Raw genomic sequence first — 20,991 nt, forward strand, 5'->3', positions numbered from 1 at the left:
ATGAGAAGTTTTTCTTTAATATATACTTATACACTTCTACTTGGTAAAATTATCAGACATCATGGGATACGTTTTCGTTGTTGTGCCAATGATACTGAGTTGTATATTTCCATAATTCCTGACGAATCCTATCAGTTAAGATAGCACACTATTTACAGTAACTTGCAGAAAGTAAGACAATTTAAAATAAAAAGTAGTTATAAAGTTAATTCAGTGTGAGGAAGCTTGTAGTGGTCATTTTAAATTGTGTTGGATTTACTTTAAATAAAATATCAACATAAGTTGCTGTAATGTTAGATTTGCTTTTTAAAAATCCATGTAAACTATTGCAGCATTTTCTAAGACAGTGTATTTTTCAGTGTCTCAGTGGTCTTAGAGGTCTGTTTCAGAGTATGAACTCAAACCCTGGAGCCAGCCTCCTATAACTGATTACCTTCTTTATCAAGAGGCCTACACTAACACTGCGCACAGACTGAAGTAGATTTTTCTAAAATAACTTTATTAGAAAAAGGACCAGAGGCCATAAATATAAAACTGCAACAATACAGCTAATCATCCCTCTCAATTTTTTTTACACGGGTTGGCATGAATTGAAGTAAAAGAAAAAAGATGGATATCCCCAATTGCCCACAAGAGGGTAGTAAACATCAGCTGTGCTACTTGAAGAACCATGGTAGCGACACTGTGCTTCCGGCTCTTTGTCTGACGTGGTATCCGGACAAAATTAAGCTAATGTTGCCCAGAATAAACTATCCCGTATCAATTTGTGTAACGTCTATTCCTGTTTAGATACTCCGTTATTTCTGACGATGCAAAGCAGCTCGCAGCGCGGTGAGGATTGGGTTCCTGGCACCGGGGAGCTGCCTCTGCTCGGCGCTCATTGTTAGCCTAGCCGTAGCCGTAGCCATGCTCCCAGCCGCTTTCACTTCTGTTCCGCACTGGGACCACCGCTGCTAGCTAGCCTGGTAGCTAGCTAGTGAAGCTTCTCCCCTCCAGATAGGGCCGTCGTTTCGCTGTGTATGAGCGGGCTATCGCTTGGTAGACTCCCGTCGTGTTTGATGGAAGAGCGTCAGCGAGCGGAAGCGGTCCGCCGGTCGTCTTAAAGCGCCCAAACGGGGATGGTGCGTTTGGGGAGCTAACCAGCAGACCTGACTTTGAGGAAACCTCTCATCTCTTCACGTTCAACCTGCTCGGCTTTATTTCACCCGAGAGGGCGGTTACTGGTTAGTTGGTTGCAGCGCTCTTCTCGAGAAGAGGGGTTTGTTTTATTGTTTCACTATTATCCTTTTATTTTATTTTTTGGAGGGGGGAGGAAAAAACACACAAACATTTGTGCCACGATGGCTTCCTCCTCCGGAAACGACGACGACCTCACAATCCCCAGAGCGGCGATCAACAAGATGATCAAAGAGACTCTTCCTAACGTGAGGGTGGCTAACGACGCCCGGGAGCTGGTGGTTAACTGCTGCACGGAGTTCATCCACCTGATCTCCTCTGAAGCCAACGAGATATGCAACAAGTCGGACAAGAAGACCATATCCCCGGAGCACGTCATCAACGGTGAGCCCCGGCAGCTCCGTGCTGGATGCGGAGGACCAGGATGCGGGCTTTAAACCACCGAGAGTAATTGGTTTGCACTTTCTCCCTTTCGTTTTTCGCAGCGCTAGAGAGCCTCGGTTTCGCATCGTACATCACGGAGGTGAAAGACGTGCTGCAGGAGTGCAAAAGTGTCGCCATGAAGAGGAGGAAGGCCAGCTCCCGACTGGAGAACCTGGGCATCCCGGAGGAGGAGCTGCTCCGGCAGCAGCAGGAGCTGTTCGCGCAGGTAGGATCCGTGAAGGGGGGGGGGGGGGGGGGGGTGAAAGTGGCGACCCCACCTAGCAGGGTGAGGCGTTGGGTCATGCAGGAGGACTTTAGCCAGCAGTGGGTTCTGGGTGCGCCCTGCTGAGCAGAGTGTTCAGGTGGGTTTGCTGCAGCCAGAGAGGGCAAAGCTACATCTAAGTCACCAAGTCATGCTGCTGACCCACAGGGAGATCATTCAGAGGCTTCAGAGTTTATAAGATACTCAGCAGTGTCACACACAGTCCAATATTTAACTTCCATGCACAGACACTGAATTTTCAGTTTCGAAAAACTCAAATTTGGTCCCCATCCCAAAAAACTTACTTCTTGTCATTTTTATCATCAAAATTACAGAAAAAAGAAATGGAAATACATTTATACACTTGGTCTAATGACTCTGTATACTATGAGTTTCACTTCCTGAAACGAGTAACAAGAAAATAGCCTTTTCTCACTATATTCCAGTTTTTTTAGCTGTACGTGCATTAAACCTAACCGTTGTTGGTCTTTGATGTTCCCTTAAGTTTTTATTAACCTCCAGAACGTAAATATTTTCGTTTCAGTATCAGAAAAATATCTAATTGTGACACTATTGCTGAAAATTGTGATTACGATGTTAAGCACAGTTAATTAGGGCTGGCCGATATGGACCAAGAATTATATCTTGATGTTTTTCAGGCCGAATGCCCATATGCGATATTTATCTCAGTATGTTTTTCCTTTCATAAAGTAATTATTAAACGGCGTCTCTGAATCAAAGCTTTATCCCAAATGTCTCACAGGCACATTTTATTAAAACGAAACAGCTGTAGATGAATATGAGAGAGGGCTGAAACATAACCTGCTGCAACACATAACAGTATAACCATAACGCAACGTAGACCATCTTCTTATAGTCTCATCTTATATCTCATTAAAAAACAATTTTTAAAATCTCGATAGATTGCATAGTTAACTTACATTTCTCACGCATTTTCCTTTTTTTGTGGCCAGGGGCGGCGTACACAGGGAGAAAGTTAGGACAACTCCAAAAAGAAAATGCTAAATAATTCTGAGTTGTGGAATGATTTGGATTTTCTGTCATACAGTGTCTGCATGATCTGCAGCATCTCAGCCCGTAGAGACGCCCATCCGATGTGGCCAGTCGGGGCCACACTGAATATGAAATACCATAACAATACCAGATCCTATCTCCAGGCAACCCTGTGATAATACACACTAATATTGCGATTTGTCTGTATTGTGCAGCTCTAATTTAAACACATTTAAAACACAGGTATAAGGCTCATGTTTGGGCTGACTTAAAGGTAAAGGTACAAACCTGTTGCTCAGCTGTGCTGCATTTTACAACATGGTGACACAAGCTTTATGGCTCATACACGCCCACTGGTTTCACATGCAAGGCAGTTACACAATGATCTCTTGGCTGCCTGCAACCCCCCCCCCCCCCCCCCCCCTGCATTGACTCAACATGGGATTCTCCAGCAGCTGCCTGTAACGTGGCTGGAGTCCTGATGCTACCGTTTATCTGCTGGTGCCTGGTCCAGACGTGCCAGCTTCTTACAAATGAAATGATTTCCACACCCATCAGATCTGCAGGTTTACCAAATCACATCCGGTTCAACTCACTAACTTTAGCAAAAAGGTTTTTATGCTCGCTTGAGTTTTTGTTTGACTTTTTCAAAAAGGCGTAAATGCTCTAAAGGGGAGATGGAGAGACTTTCATGGAATCGGTTCTGACATAGCAAACGTTTAGCTCACATGATTGATCGGCTGTTTCTGCTGCCGGCGTCTTCCTGGATGTCTCCACAACGCTCGGAAACAGGTCTGGAAGCAAAGACGAAGAGACTGGAACATTTCTTAGTCTCATCCATGGAAAAAAACCAAATGGCGACACATTCATTAAAACCTCCCCCCTGTTCTGATCTGTGGTGTGTGCTAGCTAGCAGCCTCTACTTCCTGTTTATTACAGCATAACGTACGCCGTCTTGAGTCGCCTGGTTAATTCACTACAAACCAGTAGATGGAAACACCTGATTCGCATTTTCCTTTTTTGCAACATTTTAAAAGTTCCCTCAAAATTCACATGACAGCTGGGAGGGAACGTGGCTGCTGGGGCTTTCTGATGTATGCACAGTAGAAGTGTCGTGTAAAGTCTGTTTTTTTTTTTTATAACAGTCCTCTTAATCTCGCAGGCGGTCCTATTTTCACGTGTTTGCGTCCTTTGCTTGCCGTCCCTCTAAATCTGTGTGCCCGTGTCCCCGCAGGCTCGGCAGCAGCAGGCAGAGCTCGCCCAGCAGGAGTGGCTGCAGATGCAGCAGGCCGCCCAGCAGGCACAGATGGCTGCAGCGTCTGCCAGCGCAGCTCAGCAAGCCAGCTCCTCTCAGGACGAAGACGACGAGGATGACATGTGATCCCAGGACGCTGTTCAACCCGTCCCAGTTCTTTACCGGGGCCGCGTGAAAACACACATCTCCTAGAGCTTTCGTCCACAGAGGCGCGGGACTCCTTGGAGCACTGGAAAATTCCTGCCGGGAACGAGCAGTGACACACGGGAGGGGAATTTAAACACGGACCCCTATTCAGACACTAGTACAGGAAAACAAATTGGATCGGATAAACTGTTAAATATTGGCATCCACCCCACCCTAATTTTTAGTTGCTTCTGTTGAAATGACCTTTATTTTTGTTATTTGTAGATTTCTGGGTGTGTTTTGAACCAACTGAGGACAGACGGCGCTGGGGAGAGCTCCTGGATTTGTTGGCCGGTTATGTGGCCGTCGGGTTCTGCACCAGATGACTGGTGCCCAGTGACAGTCAGTGGGTTAGGTGAACTGCTGGAGATGGATGCCACCATGCCGTTCCTCCTTCTTAAATGTTTGACGGTCATTTTTCCAACAAGGATTTTTCTTTACCCCTCCTTGGTATATTTGTTCAACAATGGATTGTGGGAGATGTTGTGAATATTGAATTTGTTTGGTTATGTAAAGAAATAAATGAAAGTTTTGTTTAATTTTAGCTCCTTGTTTTTTTTGTTTTGGAATATTTTGTGTCATTTCTGTTCTTCCTAGAACCACCGCAGTATTGCTAATTCGCTACACCTTTGAGAAAGAATATTTTTGTCTCATAGAACCAAAGATAGAGGACAGACTACCAAGTCCAGAGTTTGTTTTTAAAGGTGTAGGTGCTACTGTGATTCCCTTTGCTGATTCCAGATCAGTGTAAACGATGTTAAGGAATATTAATGTCTAACTTTGTAAGATGCTTTCATATCCAGGCTGAATTTGTTACTTTGGGTGCAGTATCGAGCAACTGGCATTGTGACTTTGGTCAATTCCAACTGTAAAGATGAAGAAACAATGTTGTGATACACATTCACTTGAGTTTATTACAAAGTTGTATTCTTTCAGCAATAAAGGCATCATTTTTATAGACAGCTGCTCTCTGTTTCATTTACTGACCTGTTCAATCCTTATGGATTGTTCAGTGGAGGATCCGATGTGAGCGGTAACTCTGATGCAGCAAACTGCTCCTCATAAAGACATTGTTCTAGACTATTAAGGACAAGTACTTTCTTGCAATGCCACCAGTGCAGAGCCTGCTCAGTATTCACAGGGAAATGGGTTTAAGTGTTTCTGGACAATAGTGTTTTTTTTTTTTTTTTTTTTCTAGCACCTCAGTCCAATGTAAACAAGTAAAAAAAATTGTACAGAGAACTGTGCTACAGGAGTGTGTTGCCACCGGTGCAGAGCTTGCTCAACCTTGGGAGCAGATAGACATGAGTGGCACATCTGACTTTTAAAATATGTCTCTTGATAAAAATGGTTTTATGTTTATCTAGTCTTCACAGTGAAAGTGCTGACTTTGTATAAAGAAATAATTACATCCCTAAGAGGATCACAGACTAAAATTAGATTAGCGAGATGTCTATTTTCAGTAGTCAAGAGGGAAGAGTTGAACACAAACTTTAATGAAAGTAGGAAATGAGGCAGCTAACATTTTCATTTCAATTTAATTTTACTGCTGACACAAACTTTTTTATTGGCAAAATAAAAAAACTGACAGCCTTTTGGCCACTTTTCTTCAGGAATTAACTAGTCACTGTGCTCCTGTAATTTTGATTAATTTGTGCAAAAGTTCAGGGCCACTGCTGGACCCAAGTCAAGAATGCTGGTGCCTGGCAGATTAGGTTAGGTTTACTTTGACCTAAGCTGTTCATGGAGGAAGGCAGTGTGGGTCAAGGGAATACAGTGCCCTGCTTTCATGCCCTTTGAACTCTCACAATTTGTTACACTGCAATCACAAACTTCCATACATTTCATATGATATGCCTATGGAGGACCCTCCATATACTCTAGTAGCTTGTGGAAGAATGGCTAAAGGAAGCCAAAGTTATAAGAAAGCCCCAAAAAGTCCTGTTTGTAGTTATATTCCATAACTTATATTTTCCAATTATTTGTCAGATTCTCTTAAATAAACTTACCATTTTGTTTCTGTAGTAACATCTTATTTATCTCCATTTTCCATCTCCTGACCTGCTTCTGGGACTGCAGATGGAAATGAGCTAAGAAGCTGGAGTCTGGGGCAGTGCATCATTACTCTGTTAGTTTTAGGTGTTTCTGTTAAAAAATAAAAATAAAAGCTATTAAACATATACTTTACGAAGCCCACATTTCTGTAATAAAATTATTTTTATTGGTCAGCTATTTTCATTATATGTAAATGGAAAAGCATCACATTTAAGAGAAATACAGGCTTGAAAACATCAGTCTGTGTAAGTGTTTCACTTTGTGAATTGAGTTACTGAATGATATCGTAAATTATTGGGCGTAGCTCTAACATTGATTACACGCCAAGTAGGAATCACAGCAAACATATCGAAGAAGGAGCTCTCTGGTCAGACGAGACCAAAACTGTACTTACCTGCAAAACGCTTCATGTGAAAGAAAACGAGGCCTACACTGCCCCCTACAGACGCCACAGCGTCCCTACAACGAGTCACGGCCGTGGCGGCATCATGCTGTGGGGATGCTCTTCTTCAGCAGGGACAGCTGTTATATTTATGAAAAAACGGGTGGAGGTTAGCCCATAGAAACCATGGGAAATACTGGGATAAATAATCCATGTAATATTAATGAAGTATATATTAGTGACGTCATCGTGGGTTAAACCCTATCAGTAAAACTGAAAAGAAGAAGCCGAGAGAAAACACAAGTCTTCACGCCTTTCACAAATAGTCTTACTTCCACTGAAAACTTCCTGCTTGGATCATTCTAAACCATGGAGAGCTACCAGGAGGGGGCGCTGTTGTACGCCCCAAACGGTGCGCAGCCCAGCCCAAGGGCTCCTCAGCAGCGGCCAGCGGTTGAGGACCGCCTGCGCCCACCGTCTGGCTGCTCCGCTCCGCAGCCCAATGTGTTTTAGCCGCAGGGAAACTTTTCAAGCGGACGGAAAGGAGACCACGGGGGAATATTTCATGGTCGGAGTTTTTTAAAAATCCCCAAATTTCGCATCAAAACAGCCGCTAGGTGAGTATCAGAAACACTAATTATTTAGTATTTTTTTCTTAGGAGGCGAGGACAGAAATTGTGTCAACAACAGACGGAACCGTGTGTGTGAATGAATAAGGGGCAGTTGAAGAGCTGGGTAGATGCATTTGATGGGAAGCCCGTCGGTTCCTCCATGTGACATTTCTAGCTGTCATTAGGTTGAACAATAATATCAAAGCCTAAATACACGCAATCCATGTAAAAATTATGTAAGAACTGGAAGGTTGAAGCCAATGCGTCCAGTTCTGCGGTGTCATTCCAAGTACTAATTCGATTTTTAGGAATATTTGTGGTGAAGTTAACAACAGTGCACGGACCCTAAAATATACAAAGGAGAAATTGTTTTTGTTGTGGTCTGAACTTTCAGAGTATCTTTGAAATATTGACCTGTTAAAGCACACAGGTCTCTAAAAGTGCTGAAATGACGCTTTAAATTGTGAAACTGCAGGGATATGGAGCATCATAACCTTGGGGAAGACAGCCCAGTGGGGATCTTCCATCCCAGGAATTCTGAATGAATCCTTCATTCCCCTCCATTTTTTTTGTTTTTTATATATTTTTTTGCAGCTGTTCCGCTGCTTACTTTGTTTTCGTGCCGGATTCACAAAGCAGATGCCACTAAATACATGCAGGAGGGAACACGGTCATCAAGTCCAGTAGATGGGAGGACTTTGCAACAGTCTGAGCCTTCAGGTCACAAATGTCCTCCTTTAGCTACACAACAGATGCAGTCGAATGACCAAAGGCTACAACATCAGACTGGAGGAATCACTGTAGAATGGCCTTTCTAAATGATGCTGCAGATTATAAAAGGCAGCGGAGAGATGAATACCTTTACTCGATGCATTTGGAGATAAAACCGAGTAAAGATAAACATTTAAAGGATTGTGTATTCGGTAGTTCAGTTCAATTCAGTTTATTTAAATAACAGTATTTTATGGCAAATGTAATCTTAATGCACTTAATTTGACCCTTATTGATCATACTTTTTTAAAAGGGTAACTCACTCCCAAATCAACTTTTTTGTGTGATAATAAACTGTGGTTGTCTTATAGTACCGTCTGCATATCCTGGTCATTATTTTGACAAATTAGTGCATATTTGTTGAAATCCTGGTTTTGTATCTAAAATCATCAGTGTGGCACCCTGCTAGGGTTAAACAATGGTCTCGCATTGAATTTTGAATCCGTATTGATGTTGGTTCAAAAGTTTTTGTGACCTAATTTGGAGAAACTGACTTCAGTAGCTCTGCTAAAAGCAGCTTCGTCTTAAAAAAACAAACAAAAAACAGAGCTCCGTCTGGTGCTTCTGTAGCATCCACTGTTGCACGTTTCAGACCCTTCTACCGACTTTCTTTCTTCAAAAAAGCGACTAGCACCAAATCTAGAGGCTTTTTATGGGTAATTGGCAAATTTACGTGAAAGCACCAATTGCTCAGCAATTGAGGCAGCAGCAATGCTCTGATTCTACATTGCAAATTAATCATGATGCGTTAAGCTGTTGGTTATCCTGCCCTGGATATGCTTTTACATGGGCTGATTTACACTTGATTTACACAAAGGCTTTACAGCAAGCATGCTTCCATTTAGTTTAACTAATTATTTGTAATATTTCTTAACATTTATACATTTCTGTCAATGACAATAACAAAAAGAATAATTCAGTGTTGGATCCTAAATTTTGATTTAGTTAAAAATCCACTGAAGCTGATAATTTCTGAAGGGTTGTGAGTTCTCTTTATAACAGATGCAAACTGTTTCTTGGCGTGCCTGGTTATGATTTGCAAAAAGCCTTCAAATAAATTGATATTTTTTGCACAGTTTCATTGCTGATACTGGTAATGGCTAACAACTGCTTTGACTGTGGATGATTTTAATATTTCAAGGATCATGCAATAACCCTCATCATACAGATCATTTATTTTTCCAGATTTCAATGCTAAAGTGTCTCAGATTTCAGTCGACAAATTCAGGGGGAATTTGTGAAGGTGTAAAACAGGGAGGAGAGAGAAAAACGTGCAATGATCACGGTTGATATTGTTATCATATCATTGCAGTGATCAACATCTGTATCACAGTCATTTGATGTCCTCAGATTGGGGAGCCCTAATTTTATTAGAAAAGAAGAAAGAGGACAGAGGAGTGCTGCCGTCCTAGCCACATGAACATGGCCCAAGGATGTACAGTCAGGAGCAAACTTTGAAGAGCAGAGGTCTTGTTATGAAAAGACAGACAGGCAGTACGACTACCATGTTGTTCTGTTTGATCCTGCACCATCAGTTTGGTTCATCACAGAATCTGCAGGGTCGGGTCACAGAGTTGAAAGGAGCAGTTGTTGCGGCAGATTGTTAGAATGTAATCCTGACCCCCCCCTCCTCCCCCAACAAGAAGCTCTGATGTTTACTGCAAACAACAAAAGGGAGGGTTGTTTAGGGCCTGACACGTTGTAGCTGCCTCATGTGGGAGTAGCTGTCAGTTAGAAGGATTACGTGTTTGCTCTTTGTAATGCTGGCTTTGTAGATCTAAATGTTTGCCTGAAAACGAGCAAACGTGCGTGAATCCGAAGGATCGGGCTGGCCGAGTCCTCCCAGAGACAGTCTGGGTCAAACATCATTCAGCAGCTATGTTTTCTCAGTCTGCTGTGACTTTGCTCAAACCGATTTTCGCTGTTGAAGTGGACTTGTCCATGTTGCCTGGTTACCCTGCAGCCACTGATGCAGACCTTAGTATGGTTCAATCCCATGAGAGCCCCCCCCAACCCCCCATTCTGTCCCTCGACTCAAATTCCTCCCTCGGCCTCAGGGGAGCTCCTCCGTGCGTCACTGCTCTGGTCACAAAGACCTTCAGAGAATGTTTCTAGTCAGCACCGCCATCACTCTCTATATCTGTATGTCCAGAGTAATATGCAAAAAAAAAAAAAAAAACAGGGCCTCCTGCTTTGATGCAACTATATGAGCCTCCTTCCTAAGACATGTGGCAGGGATGAAGGTGTGCAACCTCACTGCGTGCCATATGTGAGAAGGTTGGCGGGCGCAGAATGCATTAACTGCTTAGCAACAAGTGAGGGAAGCATTTACGATGGCCTCTGTTCCTTCACTGATACCTTAAGATTTCAACTGAAACCTTGCATACCGTGTACCACAGCACCATGGTGCCTGTCACCTTTAGTTTCAGGTTTTTCAGCAACATGTGAATTTCAGTTACTATTCATCTTGACAAAATTCTGAACTCACTTTTCTCCTAGTCTAAGGTCTTCTAATTTCTCTGTTTCATACATTTACTTTTAGGCCCTTTTAGCCTTTCTGCAGCGGCACAGCAGATTGTTGGTGTGTTTCGACTCTGTGTTCCAGAATGTTTTTTTTTTTCCTTGGAAATTCAATTTCCTGGCAAGTTGTGTTTAACGCCAGGAATCGGTCGTGTATTTCTACCGTGGATTCCAAATCCAGACTGTTTATGTAAATAGACGGCTGATGCTGTGGGAGCATTGTGACGTTGGAAACAGGATACAACCAGGAAGAGAAAAACAGGTTCTGTATCCTTTTTATCTGTTTAAAATCAGCAGACATGCTTTTTTTGTCTCCCAGTGCAACGTTCGCTCCTGCAGCTCCAGTGATCCGCTGCGAGCCGTCGGCGCCCACAGCAACAGAGTCCAGAACGCGATTCAAAACACTGAAATCAGACTGATGTAGCCTTTGATGTCAGCTTTTCTTCTCCTAACGCTGACCATTTAAAAGCCAAGGAGCGTAACTCAAACCTCTGTGTCCACTCTTTGTGGATGTTGAAGGACCTTTAATCAATCTCTTTTTCTTACTAAAACATCTGTGATTGGCAGTTAATAAAACCACAATCAATGATTCTGTCACTGTGATTACAGTTCACAACTTATATAACGGCGTATCTGTTACAGACTTTATAAAATGTTGCTGACACAGTCGTGCGTGTTCAGGACATTGCTTTGGGAGCAGAGCAGGGGAGAAGAGGAATAGCTCAAGTCAGAGTCACTGCACAATGTTCTACAGCCACAGTTTAGGATTATTCTACAGCTTTTAAACTCTGAAACAGAGTTAAAAACCACAGATTTAAAAGGATAATTGTCACATTCAGAGTCTTATAAGTTAAACCCGGCCTGGTGAGCCCTGAAAGAGCATTGACTACACATCTTGAAGTAGCCATTGGGTGCCTCATTTCTTTCATACTTTAGACTGGGTAATAATACACTATGATTCTATGTTTTAAAATCTTTATGTATATACGGACGCTTCTTTACTTTTTTTTGGATGATTGAAAATCCAGAGGATCATAGAGTGAATACAGATGAAAGTTTAATGTCTGTACCTTGTTAGCAGCCATAGGCTGATGTTCACATATACTCGGGCCTTACTGGTACAGTTGTTGAGAAGTTGGACAATACCTGGCTATGATGTCATTCCAACCTACAAGTGTCAGCTTACAGTGAACGTGTAAATTCAGCAAACCCTGCACTGCAAGTATTTTGACAGGTCAGCTGTACTGGCCTCTACTGGGTAGGCTCCGCCCATCATTTCACATTAGCTCTGCTTTGAATAAAACAATGTGTCAGAGCAAGGAATTACTAGCCAGCATCTAGTGTGGGACAAATTGGACATTGCCGTTTAGGTAATTATGATCTAAGGTAGATCTTATGATCTATGATCTAACGCTCTCTTCTCGTTGCTCTTTCTGCCAGCGTGACCGGATGTCCTTGCTGCTAGTTTGTGACCCCTCCCTGCAGAGCGTGACAGTAGCCGGCTCACCCGTTTCACTCTTGCTCTGTCTGATCTCACTGACATTGAGGGAGATGTCATCCATCTTCTGCAGGATATTTATAGCCATGTGCACCACCAGGTCTCTGTGGTGCGTCTGTGCAACATCGAGAGACCGACTCTCTGAATGAGGCTGTTACTGTAATTTAATTATCTTTGCTGGTCCTTTCTTTGACCCTCTGCATGGCTCCAGAGATCTTCTGTCCTTCTGCTCTGTTGTATTATTAAGGCAAGACTGTTCAGGCGGCTTCAGAAAATTATGTAATAATAGCAGATTTAACATTGTTGCTGGCAGATTCTTAACAGGTTGTGCATGATCTTCAGTTACAAAGTGACAATTTTCTATTCAGTCTGATGTGTTGTCCACTTACATGAATAAATGAACATGCTAATTAGTCCCAATGTTCTTCTACTAACAGCTAACAGTGTCTTTTTATTTCAGGGGCTAATAATGACTCATTCTTATTACTTTACATATGATTACTTTCCATCCATCCATCCATCCATCCATCCATCCATCCATCCATCCATCCATCCATCCATCCATCCATCCATCCATCCATCCATCCATCCATCCATCCATCCATCCGTCCGTCCATCCATCCATCCATCCATCCATTTTCTGACTTGCTTATCCCTCATGAGGTCACGAGGGGTGCTAGTGCCTATCTCCAGTGTTCTATGATTAGTTTGTTGCTTTTATTGTAACAAATATGAAGTGCTACACACATTAAAACTTCCAAGCACCTGCAGTACCCCATGACCTGCTGTAGTGAGGTCCAGCCCTAGCGGGCAGCCAGAGCTCAACGTGTTACAGCACAGAGAGGAGCAGCATTTATTGGCTTAAAGAAAATCTTTCACACATCGAGTTTCCTACTCGTCTGTCTGAACGTCGGGACGTAATATTCAGATTCAGACTCAATTTTGTAAAATAAAATGACAAACTAGTGTGGGACTGGATACATTTTGACCTTGAGGGAATTTGTGGAACCTCTTGCCGACACATACATGCGACACAATTATATGAATATAATAATCAATATGGTATGCCGGTGTCAATGTTAAGAAGGTTTTCTTCACATTTCAAATGTCAGCATTTATTTAAATGTTTTTATTATAACCGCATATTCTACAGATGAGCTTGTCATTTATTTTTTATTTTTGCCATATCCCTTTCTTTGGACAAGACTATTGACAAAGCTATTATTGCTACAAATGTACTCTCCTTTCCCCCACAGATCGTACTGCTTGCTTATCTGTTTGGCTGTTTCTCTCCCAGACAAAGCCAATAAGGGAGCTACAGCAACCGTTAACTCTGTGTACGCAGCTGTTTGTTCTCCTGTTGTGTTTTTATGTATTTTTATGTGGCTGCTCTATTCTGTTTTTTTTTTCTTTTTCTGGTGAGCTGGTACTTTGCAGAGAAACTGAATAAGGCTGAGCTAAATGACACCATCAGCTGCTTGTGTTATCTTGATTACGCCACAGTGTTAACATGAGATAAATGAGGGCTGTGTGGTGTTATATGTGCAGTACTGGGTTGTAAATGCTCATCCCACACAGCAGCGCCTGTTGTTGCTGGAAGTCTGGTAAATTATAAACCAGAGAAGGGAAAGGAGATGTTGCTGGGCAAGGATAAATGGTAGCAATGATTTTAACAAATTTAAGTGTTATTAAATTTCCTACATGTTATTTGTGATTAATTAGAAGGAACTTTTTGTGCCGAATAAGCATTTTGTTAAAAAAATGTATTTCAGATCTCAGTGTAAATTCATAATCCGATTCAGCATTAATTGCCAAGTTTGTGCACAGACACAATGAATTATGTTACATTTTGCCCTCAAGGAAGACATTTTAAGTACAAATATACATAAAAGGAAAAGAGAAAAATAATTCTTGTAAATATGTGTACATGTGCATACAAAACAGGAAGAGATGGTTGGATTGGTCAAAATAAGCATAGTAATGATATGGGCACTGATGATGCTCCCTGCAGACCTAATTGTATGTTTTACTTTGAAGATGTCTTGTTTAGTGGATGAGCCAAACCATACAGGGATGAATGTGCCCAAAACCAAGAATCAAGAATAATGTCACCATGTGTTACCAAGGTGAAATTTCGCTTGAGGCAGACACAAGCTTAGAATGTACATGGATACGTGACACATCAGACTTAGTATTTACAGAGATTGTTTTACATTAAAGAATGAAAGTTTGTGTCAGAGTCTAAGAGGTGTAATATCAGTCCCTTTGCGAATGATATGTAACATGTTACATAAACCCTCCTTCAATGAATCTCAAGTAATGAAGTCATTTTTGTGCAGAGATCTTAAGGCTTCATTTACAGAAATGTGCAGTTTAATATTCCTGAGAATAAGAGTGTGCAAATAGACAATAATAGTAATGTGATGATGGATCACAATCTACTCACCAGGGGGTGATAGTTCTCACAGCTCTCAGAAAGAAACTATTCCTGAGTTTATTAGTTCTGGATTTGATGCTTCTGAAGCGTGTACCTGATGGAAGAGGTGCCAAAAGTGCATTGCCCAGGTGGATGGGATCAATGGAGGTACATCTGGCCCTTTCCTGGACTCATGCTACATAAACGGAGGCCAAATCCTGCAGATGGCATCCCACAATCCCCTGCGCTATTCTCACCACCCGTGCCAGGTCCTTCCTCTCCTGCACCGTGCAGCTCCCATACCATATAGTTTTTGTGTCGTGTGTGGGGGCACTGGGGTGGGAGTGAATGGTTGAGACTGTGTGTGTTTTTTTTTTTTTGTCTATTTGTCAGGTTAAGTTTGAACTGCTGCCTCTCCCAAGCACATCTCAAGTCTCTGCTTAGTGCGGAGACCATTCCCCCCATCCTGCCCCCCTCCGCTGGCGGGCGTATTGGCCCGCTGGTACATCGGTGGTACTCGGAGACTGGGGATGGGTGCCCGGGCGGGTGCCGGTCCACGGCCTCGGCTCCTCGGGGCCCATGGCCGGTCCCACCTCAGCGTAGCTGGCTAACGGCGGAGCCCACAGGCTCGTCCCCACGGCTCCTGGGGGCTTCAGCGTTGTAGCGGCTGGGGATTTCCTGGGGGGCGTCTCCCCTCTTCCCTCAGTGGGGGCTGCTGATTTCTTGTGCTGGCCCCTCTTGGGCACCTTTACTTTGGGGGTCCCTTTGGGCATCTGGGGTTTTGGGTCCCCTGGGGCCTGCCTTGGTGCTCCGGGGGAAGGGGAAGGGGAAGGGGGGGGGGTCTTTGGCTTTTCACAACCACTATTGAGCATTTCTCCAAGGATAAACCTTACACACACAAGCTCACGCTCAGAAACACCTACATGTGCTTGAATCTGGCTACTTACATACTCACCAATTTTTATCTTTAGTTACCACTTTATACATTTAGTATTGATTAATACTGTATATACTTCAGTTGTCGCTGTATTGTATCTGTAACTCTATTGTTTGTGCTGTTCTTTTTACATCTCTCTTTGCAGGTAATGAAGCAGACTGATGACATTTTGTCAATCTCTCTCTACTGTCTCCTCTTTCTTTCACCTTTTCTCCTTTTCTCTTTTTTTTCTTCTCATTTCTCTCTCCTCTTTTACTTTATCAATGTAGTGTCCAGATAACATGAATTATTCCCTACATAATAAAACTATTTACATATATAAATCAAGCAGAGCACTATGGCGAAAGTGATAATGCTCCACTTGTGAGAATAAGATAACAATTCTTTTTGCCACATTGCCAGACAGGACACAAAAAAAAAAAGAAAAAGAAATTGCCCCCAGTGCTAACAGGCTATACGTGTGCTCTACCACTATATCATTGACTTTCAAACCGCACATCCAGAGGGTATTTTCACTGTTACTGGGGACATTAATCAGGCCAACATGAAGACAGTTCTCCCACTTATGGACTTTGCAGCCAGAAGCTCAAACCCACTGGACAGGACCTACAAAAATATTAAGGCAGCATTAAGGGCAGCCCCCCATCCCCACCTTGATGTCATGCCATTTCCTGCATGTTATGCCCCTGCTTATCAGAGGAAACCCCACCATGAAGCAGGTGAGGGACTGGCCTGCAGGATCTGTGTTAGCATTACAAAACTGTTTTCAGTGCACAAACTGGAACATGTTGAGGGAGGCTGAAAACCAGCACACCAATGTAGAGGAGTAGGCTGAATCTGTGCCTGCATACAACCAGAAGTGCAAGGAGCATGTCTCTGCGACCAAGATCATTACCACACAGCCAAATCAGAAACCCTGAATTACCAGTGAGGTACGCATAATATTGATATGAAATGCAGTGTTCAAGTGTGGGGACGGAGAGAGATCAACCAGAGCCAACGTGAACTGTGCCATAAGAACAGCAAAGCGTGTCTATGGTCAGAAAATGCAAGGATTTCCCCACAACTGGACAAACACCAGACACATGGCAAGGCATGCAGGCCATCACAGACTAAAAGCCTACTCCTTTACCCTGTGATGACAACACAGGCATTCTCAGAGCACTCAGTAATCTCTTGGTTCAGGCACTCCGAAATGAGAACATTAAGAAGTCTCAATGCATGGAAAGTAGCGGGCTCAACATTCCAAGATGGGTGCTAAAAGACTCTAGAGGGCGCTGTTTCTCCATGACTCCCGAAAGAAAAGCAGTAGAGGGATGAAACTTTTTCAGGTGCTAGATTTTAAATATGACATTAATGATTACAACATTATTGCATTTAAACACAATAAACATAGAATCTCAAACAAATTAAAAGAGATTAAAGGAAAAATAAGCAAAATCTCAGTACCAGGTGGGCTGTTGAGCAAAGTAGACAAAAGCAAGATGTGTGACAAGCCATGACTCTACCTTCACCCCCCCCCCCCACCCATCTTCTCATATGCGCATATTTGCAATGATAAATTCACAACAAAACAGCATCACCTTTCGGAGGGACATGTCTAGTGAAGAAGTAAGTTACTCTTAACTTTATTACACAGTTAAAAGCCAGCGTAAAATCAAATCAAACCAATTAAAAATATACACAAGGATAGGTTAAGAGGGATGCACTAATCTAAAGAGATGTGTTTTCAGACCAGTTTTGATTTGTGTTGATGAAGTGATGTTTCATACGTCAGAGGGCAGTGAATTCCAGAGATGAAGAGCAGAGCGACTGAAGGCTCGGCTCCTGGCGGTGGAAGGCTGGGAAGATGGAACAGAGAGGAGAAGGGAGGAGGCTGATTTAGGCACCCTGAGAACAACCAGGTTTTTTTCCGCCACTTAGCAGAAAAACCCACAGAAGGTTGTCCGGCCACAGGACTGGTCATCTCACTAGTTTTGCTGGAATGTAGAAATGGAAGCAAGAGGTGCAGAGAGCAGATTTCTTCTGATCCACAGCACTTTTCAGTGGTTGACAGATGGTGATGGAGTAAATAGTGTCAGTGGACTCTTTGCTATTCACAGAATACACTAAGAGCCCTGTTTTCTCTCTGGTGGACTGTTTTCTCCTACTCACATACTCTAACTGTCTCACAATTTACTAAGCAGCATTTGGTTGTTACTCAAACATTTCCTTTGTTCTTTTTTCTTTCCAGATGCATGGTGACCACATGCTCAGGGACACCTCATACACGTTCCTTACTGTTTGCTTGCATAAAGGTAAGTGTCTTTGTCTGCAGGCTCCGGGGAACACTGGCACCCTGAGCTTTTGGTATATTTGTGAGGCTTCTCCGGTTGCAAACACAGTTCATCTATAATTAAGCATGTTCAGTCCCCACAAGTATTTCATAGCGTATCAGGTCAGCCTTTTGAGGACTGTCTGTAATCTGCTGCCCTCTTGAGATTGCAGTGAAGTTTACAGGGTCGATGCATGCAGGGGTAACACTGGAAAGCTGTTCTGGGTAACAAGTCCTCAAGCCAAGCTCTGATGGTTGTATACTTTCACTAAAGCTTATTTATACTTCTGTAATAACATACATAGAGATGTTCAATTAATCATTTGTATCGCCTTTCCACATCCACAATATTGGGGATCAAAGTGCAAACAAAATATATAAGAATACGCAAAACATAACAGAAAAAAGCAGGTTAAAATGTAGATTAAACCAAATCAATTAAACCAAGAGTGTCCCTACGTTTTTAAGGTAGTAAATTTCTGCCTGAATAAAAATGTCATGAGCTGGGGCTACTTATGCTTACCAAGCATTTTTCAACAAGATTATTATTTACTAGAGAAGTATAGTCTTTTGCCTGATTTACCATCTCTACTTTTTGTACAGTTTTGAAAACTACTGATACTGATTGAGTCTATTTCAAATTACTCCTTTAAAACTATAGTCAATAGTTTTGAGACAGACAGACTTTTATCCTTTTAAAAAAAAGAGAAAATGATTAAGGTCTGAACATTTTAAACTGTCTTGAAGAATCCTGGGCTGGCATTTCTAAAAACACTGCAGTGTCTGTGTGTATCCTCTACTGAATGCGGATCCTAAACCTTAACTCTAAGACTCTGAGCTGAAAAGAGCAATGTTGCTGTTTTCTATTTTAAGTTCCATTCTCTCTTGCTATTTGGCAGCCAGAATGAACCACAAGTGTCATTGAAAACTGTTTCCTTTTAATTATTGTGTTGCATTTCTGTGCTTCCTCCATCTTACTGATGATAATGATAATTGCTGACTTTGAGTCTTCTTCCTTCATTAGAAACATCCAAACTGATCTGTGGGCCAATTTACATATCTCTGCATTCTGGAAACAAGAGGCTGAAATTAGCTTTATCTGTTTGGTAGCTGGGCTCATCCGTACAGAGAGAATGAGGAGCTTATCTTACCAAGAGAGTAGATTCACTCCCCTTCCACATTGAAGGGAGTCTGCACAGGTTGTTGGGGCATCTGATCAGGACACTTCCCTTTCGAGGTTTTGAGTTTTCTGTCAGGAGACCCCAAGGCAAACCCAGAACTTGACAGAGGAAGGATCAACTTGAGATCCCCAAGAATGAGTGTCGCTGAGGAGCGGGATGTCTAGGGTTCTCTTCTGAAGAGAACCCAGTCTTTGATAAGCAAAAGCAAACGCATGATATAACAAAGACGTGAAAGAACAAATGTTGTGGTGAGCAAAATTTAAAGAGATGATATTTAAATTTGCAGTTTGCATTCATTGACTTTAACTGCTGCTCCAAGCCTCCAACTCGACGGCCAAGGTTTTTCATTTTTATTTTGTGTTTCACTGCTGTTTTCTTCTTCTTCACCTCCCTCTTCTTCTTTCATTTGTGAGCTTTCGTTTTTCTTCAATAAAAAAAAAAAAGTATTTCCAGAAATAGAAGCGACTGAATGTTAAATATCTTAGAGAGCAATTTAGACAGATGCTGGTAAAGAAGAGGCCACTGCTGCTAAAATTAGAATTTGGCTACGTATCCTAAAAGGTCACCACATGGTGTCAGTGTTGGTCAGCCTATGAGTTTGTGACAGAGCCCTGCAGACTACAAACATGAAGAGTTTCACTGTCAGCTGGTCGCCAGCATGTACATGTTGAGTTGTTTTAAGCTTTGTTGGTACTTCCAAGTACAATGAGCTTCCACGTGTGGTGTCAGAGTGACCTCAGAGTTATTCCTGTGGGTGATCCTGACATAGCACTGAAAAGTCAGGAGAGCAGATTTATTTAAAAAGAAAAAGCTTAATAAATACCATTAGCAAACCAGATCCTTGTGAAAGCAGCAAGAGCAACAAAGACGTGTTTTAGTGTGAGCACCCAGCGGTCAACTGACAGAGTAAATCAGTGACAGCGGTGCAGGTGTTGAACAAAGGCCCTTTTTGCTTTTGTGCAGGTGTGTTGCTAATTGGTTGCTGGGCTGCTGTTTATTGCGCAAACTTGGCAGAAACAGAAAGCTGTGGGCTGGCTGAAGAACTCGCCTTTAGGGGAAATCATTGATTTGACCATAACTTCCCAGTTTCCCACAGCTGCTTGAGGTGACCGTTACGAGGCAGAAGGGTGTCAGTGATAGGAGGTCTGTGTCACAGTTTGGGTCTCAGAGCAGGTGAAAGATTCTGAGCACCAGGGTGTGTGTTTGCACATTTAGGAGGAGGCTTGAATATTTCCCGCATTGCTGTCACACCCGAAGGAGATCCCAAGCTTCGGCATGGAAGACATACCTCCAGTGCACGTCTCCATCCTGTTTCACAGGCATCTGCACATATATGGACGTCCTTCTTCCTCCTACGCGCTTTCACCACGTCCGCTTCCTGAGTAACCCCCTCCCCCCTGCACACACACCCTTCCACAAAAAAACCCCATTCCTTTTGTGCCTGAAACTTTTCTCACACACACACAAATATACAATGTGCAATCACAAACTCCTACTCACTATTCTTAGTTAAGAGCAGAAGGAGGAGTGGCATTTCCCAGAGCAGGAACTAATGTGGTTAATACGACTTTGATGGCTCGCTTCCATGACCAGCGAGCCAGCTCTGATTCTGTCCATTCTGGAGCCATATGTAAGGGGTGTTTAAAACAATTTATGTCTCCGTGTGCGACTCTTTATTCCGCTCAGACGATGTGTCATGCATTCCACTTGGCCTGAAAGAGTGGAAACGTGACATATTTAAAACAAATCTTTTTTTTTCATCCTTAGAAGACAGAAATGAATGAATTCAGGACCTTTTGTTCTCGTATGTTCTGCCCTTTTCAGCACTGCCCTGTTCCCAAGAACAAGAACATGTTGCTTCCAAAAAGAAATCATACACAGACTGGTATTCGTATCTTAAATCTTGGAGCTCAGTGCAGAACTGCGGTTTCTCTGGGTGGCCTCTTGGTACCCTGGACACTTGCAGATACCTTTTAGTTTAGCGGTCCTG

General features: G+C 42.7%; 2 protein-coding genes across 2 annotated transcripts in view; both read left to right on the forward strand.

Moving 5' to 3' along the window:
- Positions 1-695: 695 nt before the first annotated feature.
- Positions 696-5,278, forward strand: LOC118556472 (protein Dr1). The gene is made up of 4 exons (XM_036141600.1): positions 696-1,223; positions 1,306-1,560; positions 1,662-1,825; positions 4,110-5,278. The coding sequence occupies exons 2-4, from the start codon at positions 1,341-1,343 to the stop codon at positions 4,254-4,256; spliced, it is 531 nt and encodes a 176-aa protein (XP_035997493.1). The 5' UTR covers positions 696-1,223; positions 1,306-1,340; the 3' UTR covers positions 4,257-5,278.
- Positions 5,279-7,192: 1,914 nt separating this feature from the next.
- The window catches only part of LOC118564211 (guanine nucleotide-binding protein G(I)/G(S)/G(O) subunit gamma-12), a 46,748-nt gene continuing 32,949 nt past the window's right edge, over positions 7,193-20,991 (forward strand). The window contains exons 1-2 of the mRNA XM_036141601.1: positions 7,193-7,370; positions 17,740-17,803. The gene's annotated coding sequence lies outside the window, so the exon portion shown is untranslated. The remainder of the gene's footprint in view (positions 7,371-17,739; positions 17,804-20,991) is intronic.

Source organism: Fundulus heteroclitus, chromosome 9 (genome assembly GCF_011125445.2).
Source record: "Fundulus heteroclitus isolate FHET01 chromosome 9, MU-UCD_Fhet_4.1, whole genome shotgun sequence".
NCBI lineage: Eukaryota > Metazoa > Chordata > Actinopteri > Cyprinodontiformes > Fundulidae > Fundulus > Fundulus heteroclitus.

Coding starts and splice junctions, on each gene's coding strand:
- LOC118556472 (XM_036141600.1), top strand. CDS start 1,341: ATGGCTTCCTCCTCCGGAAACGACGACGACCTCACAATCCCCAGAGCG. Junction 1,561..1,661: donor CCCGGAGCACGTCATCAACG/GTGAGCCCCGGC, acceptor CGTTTTTCGCAG/CGCTAGAGAGCCTCGGTTTC. Junction 1,826..4,109: donor AGCAGGAGCTGTTCGCGCAG/GTAGGATCCGTG, acceptor GTGTCCCCGCAG/GCTCGGCAGCAGCAGGCAGA.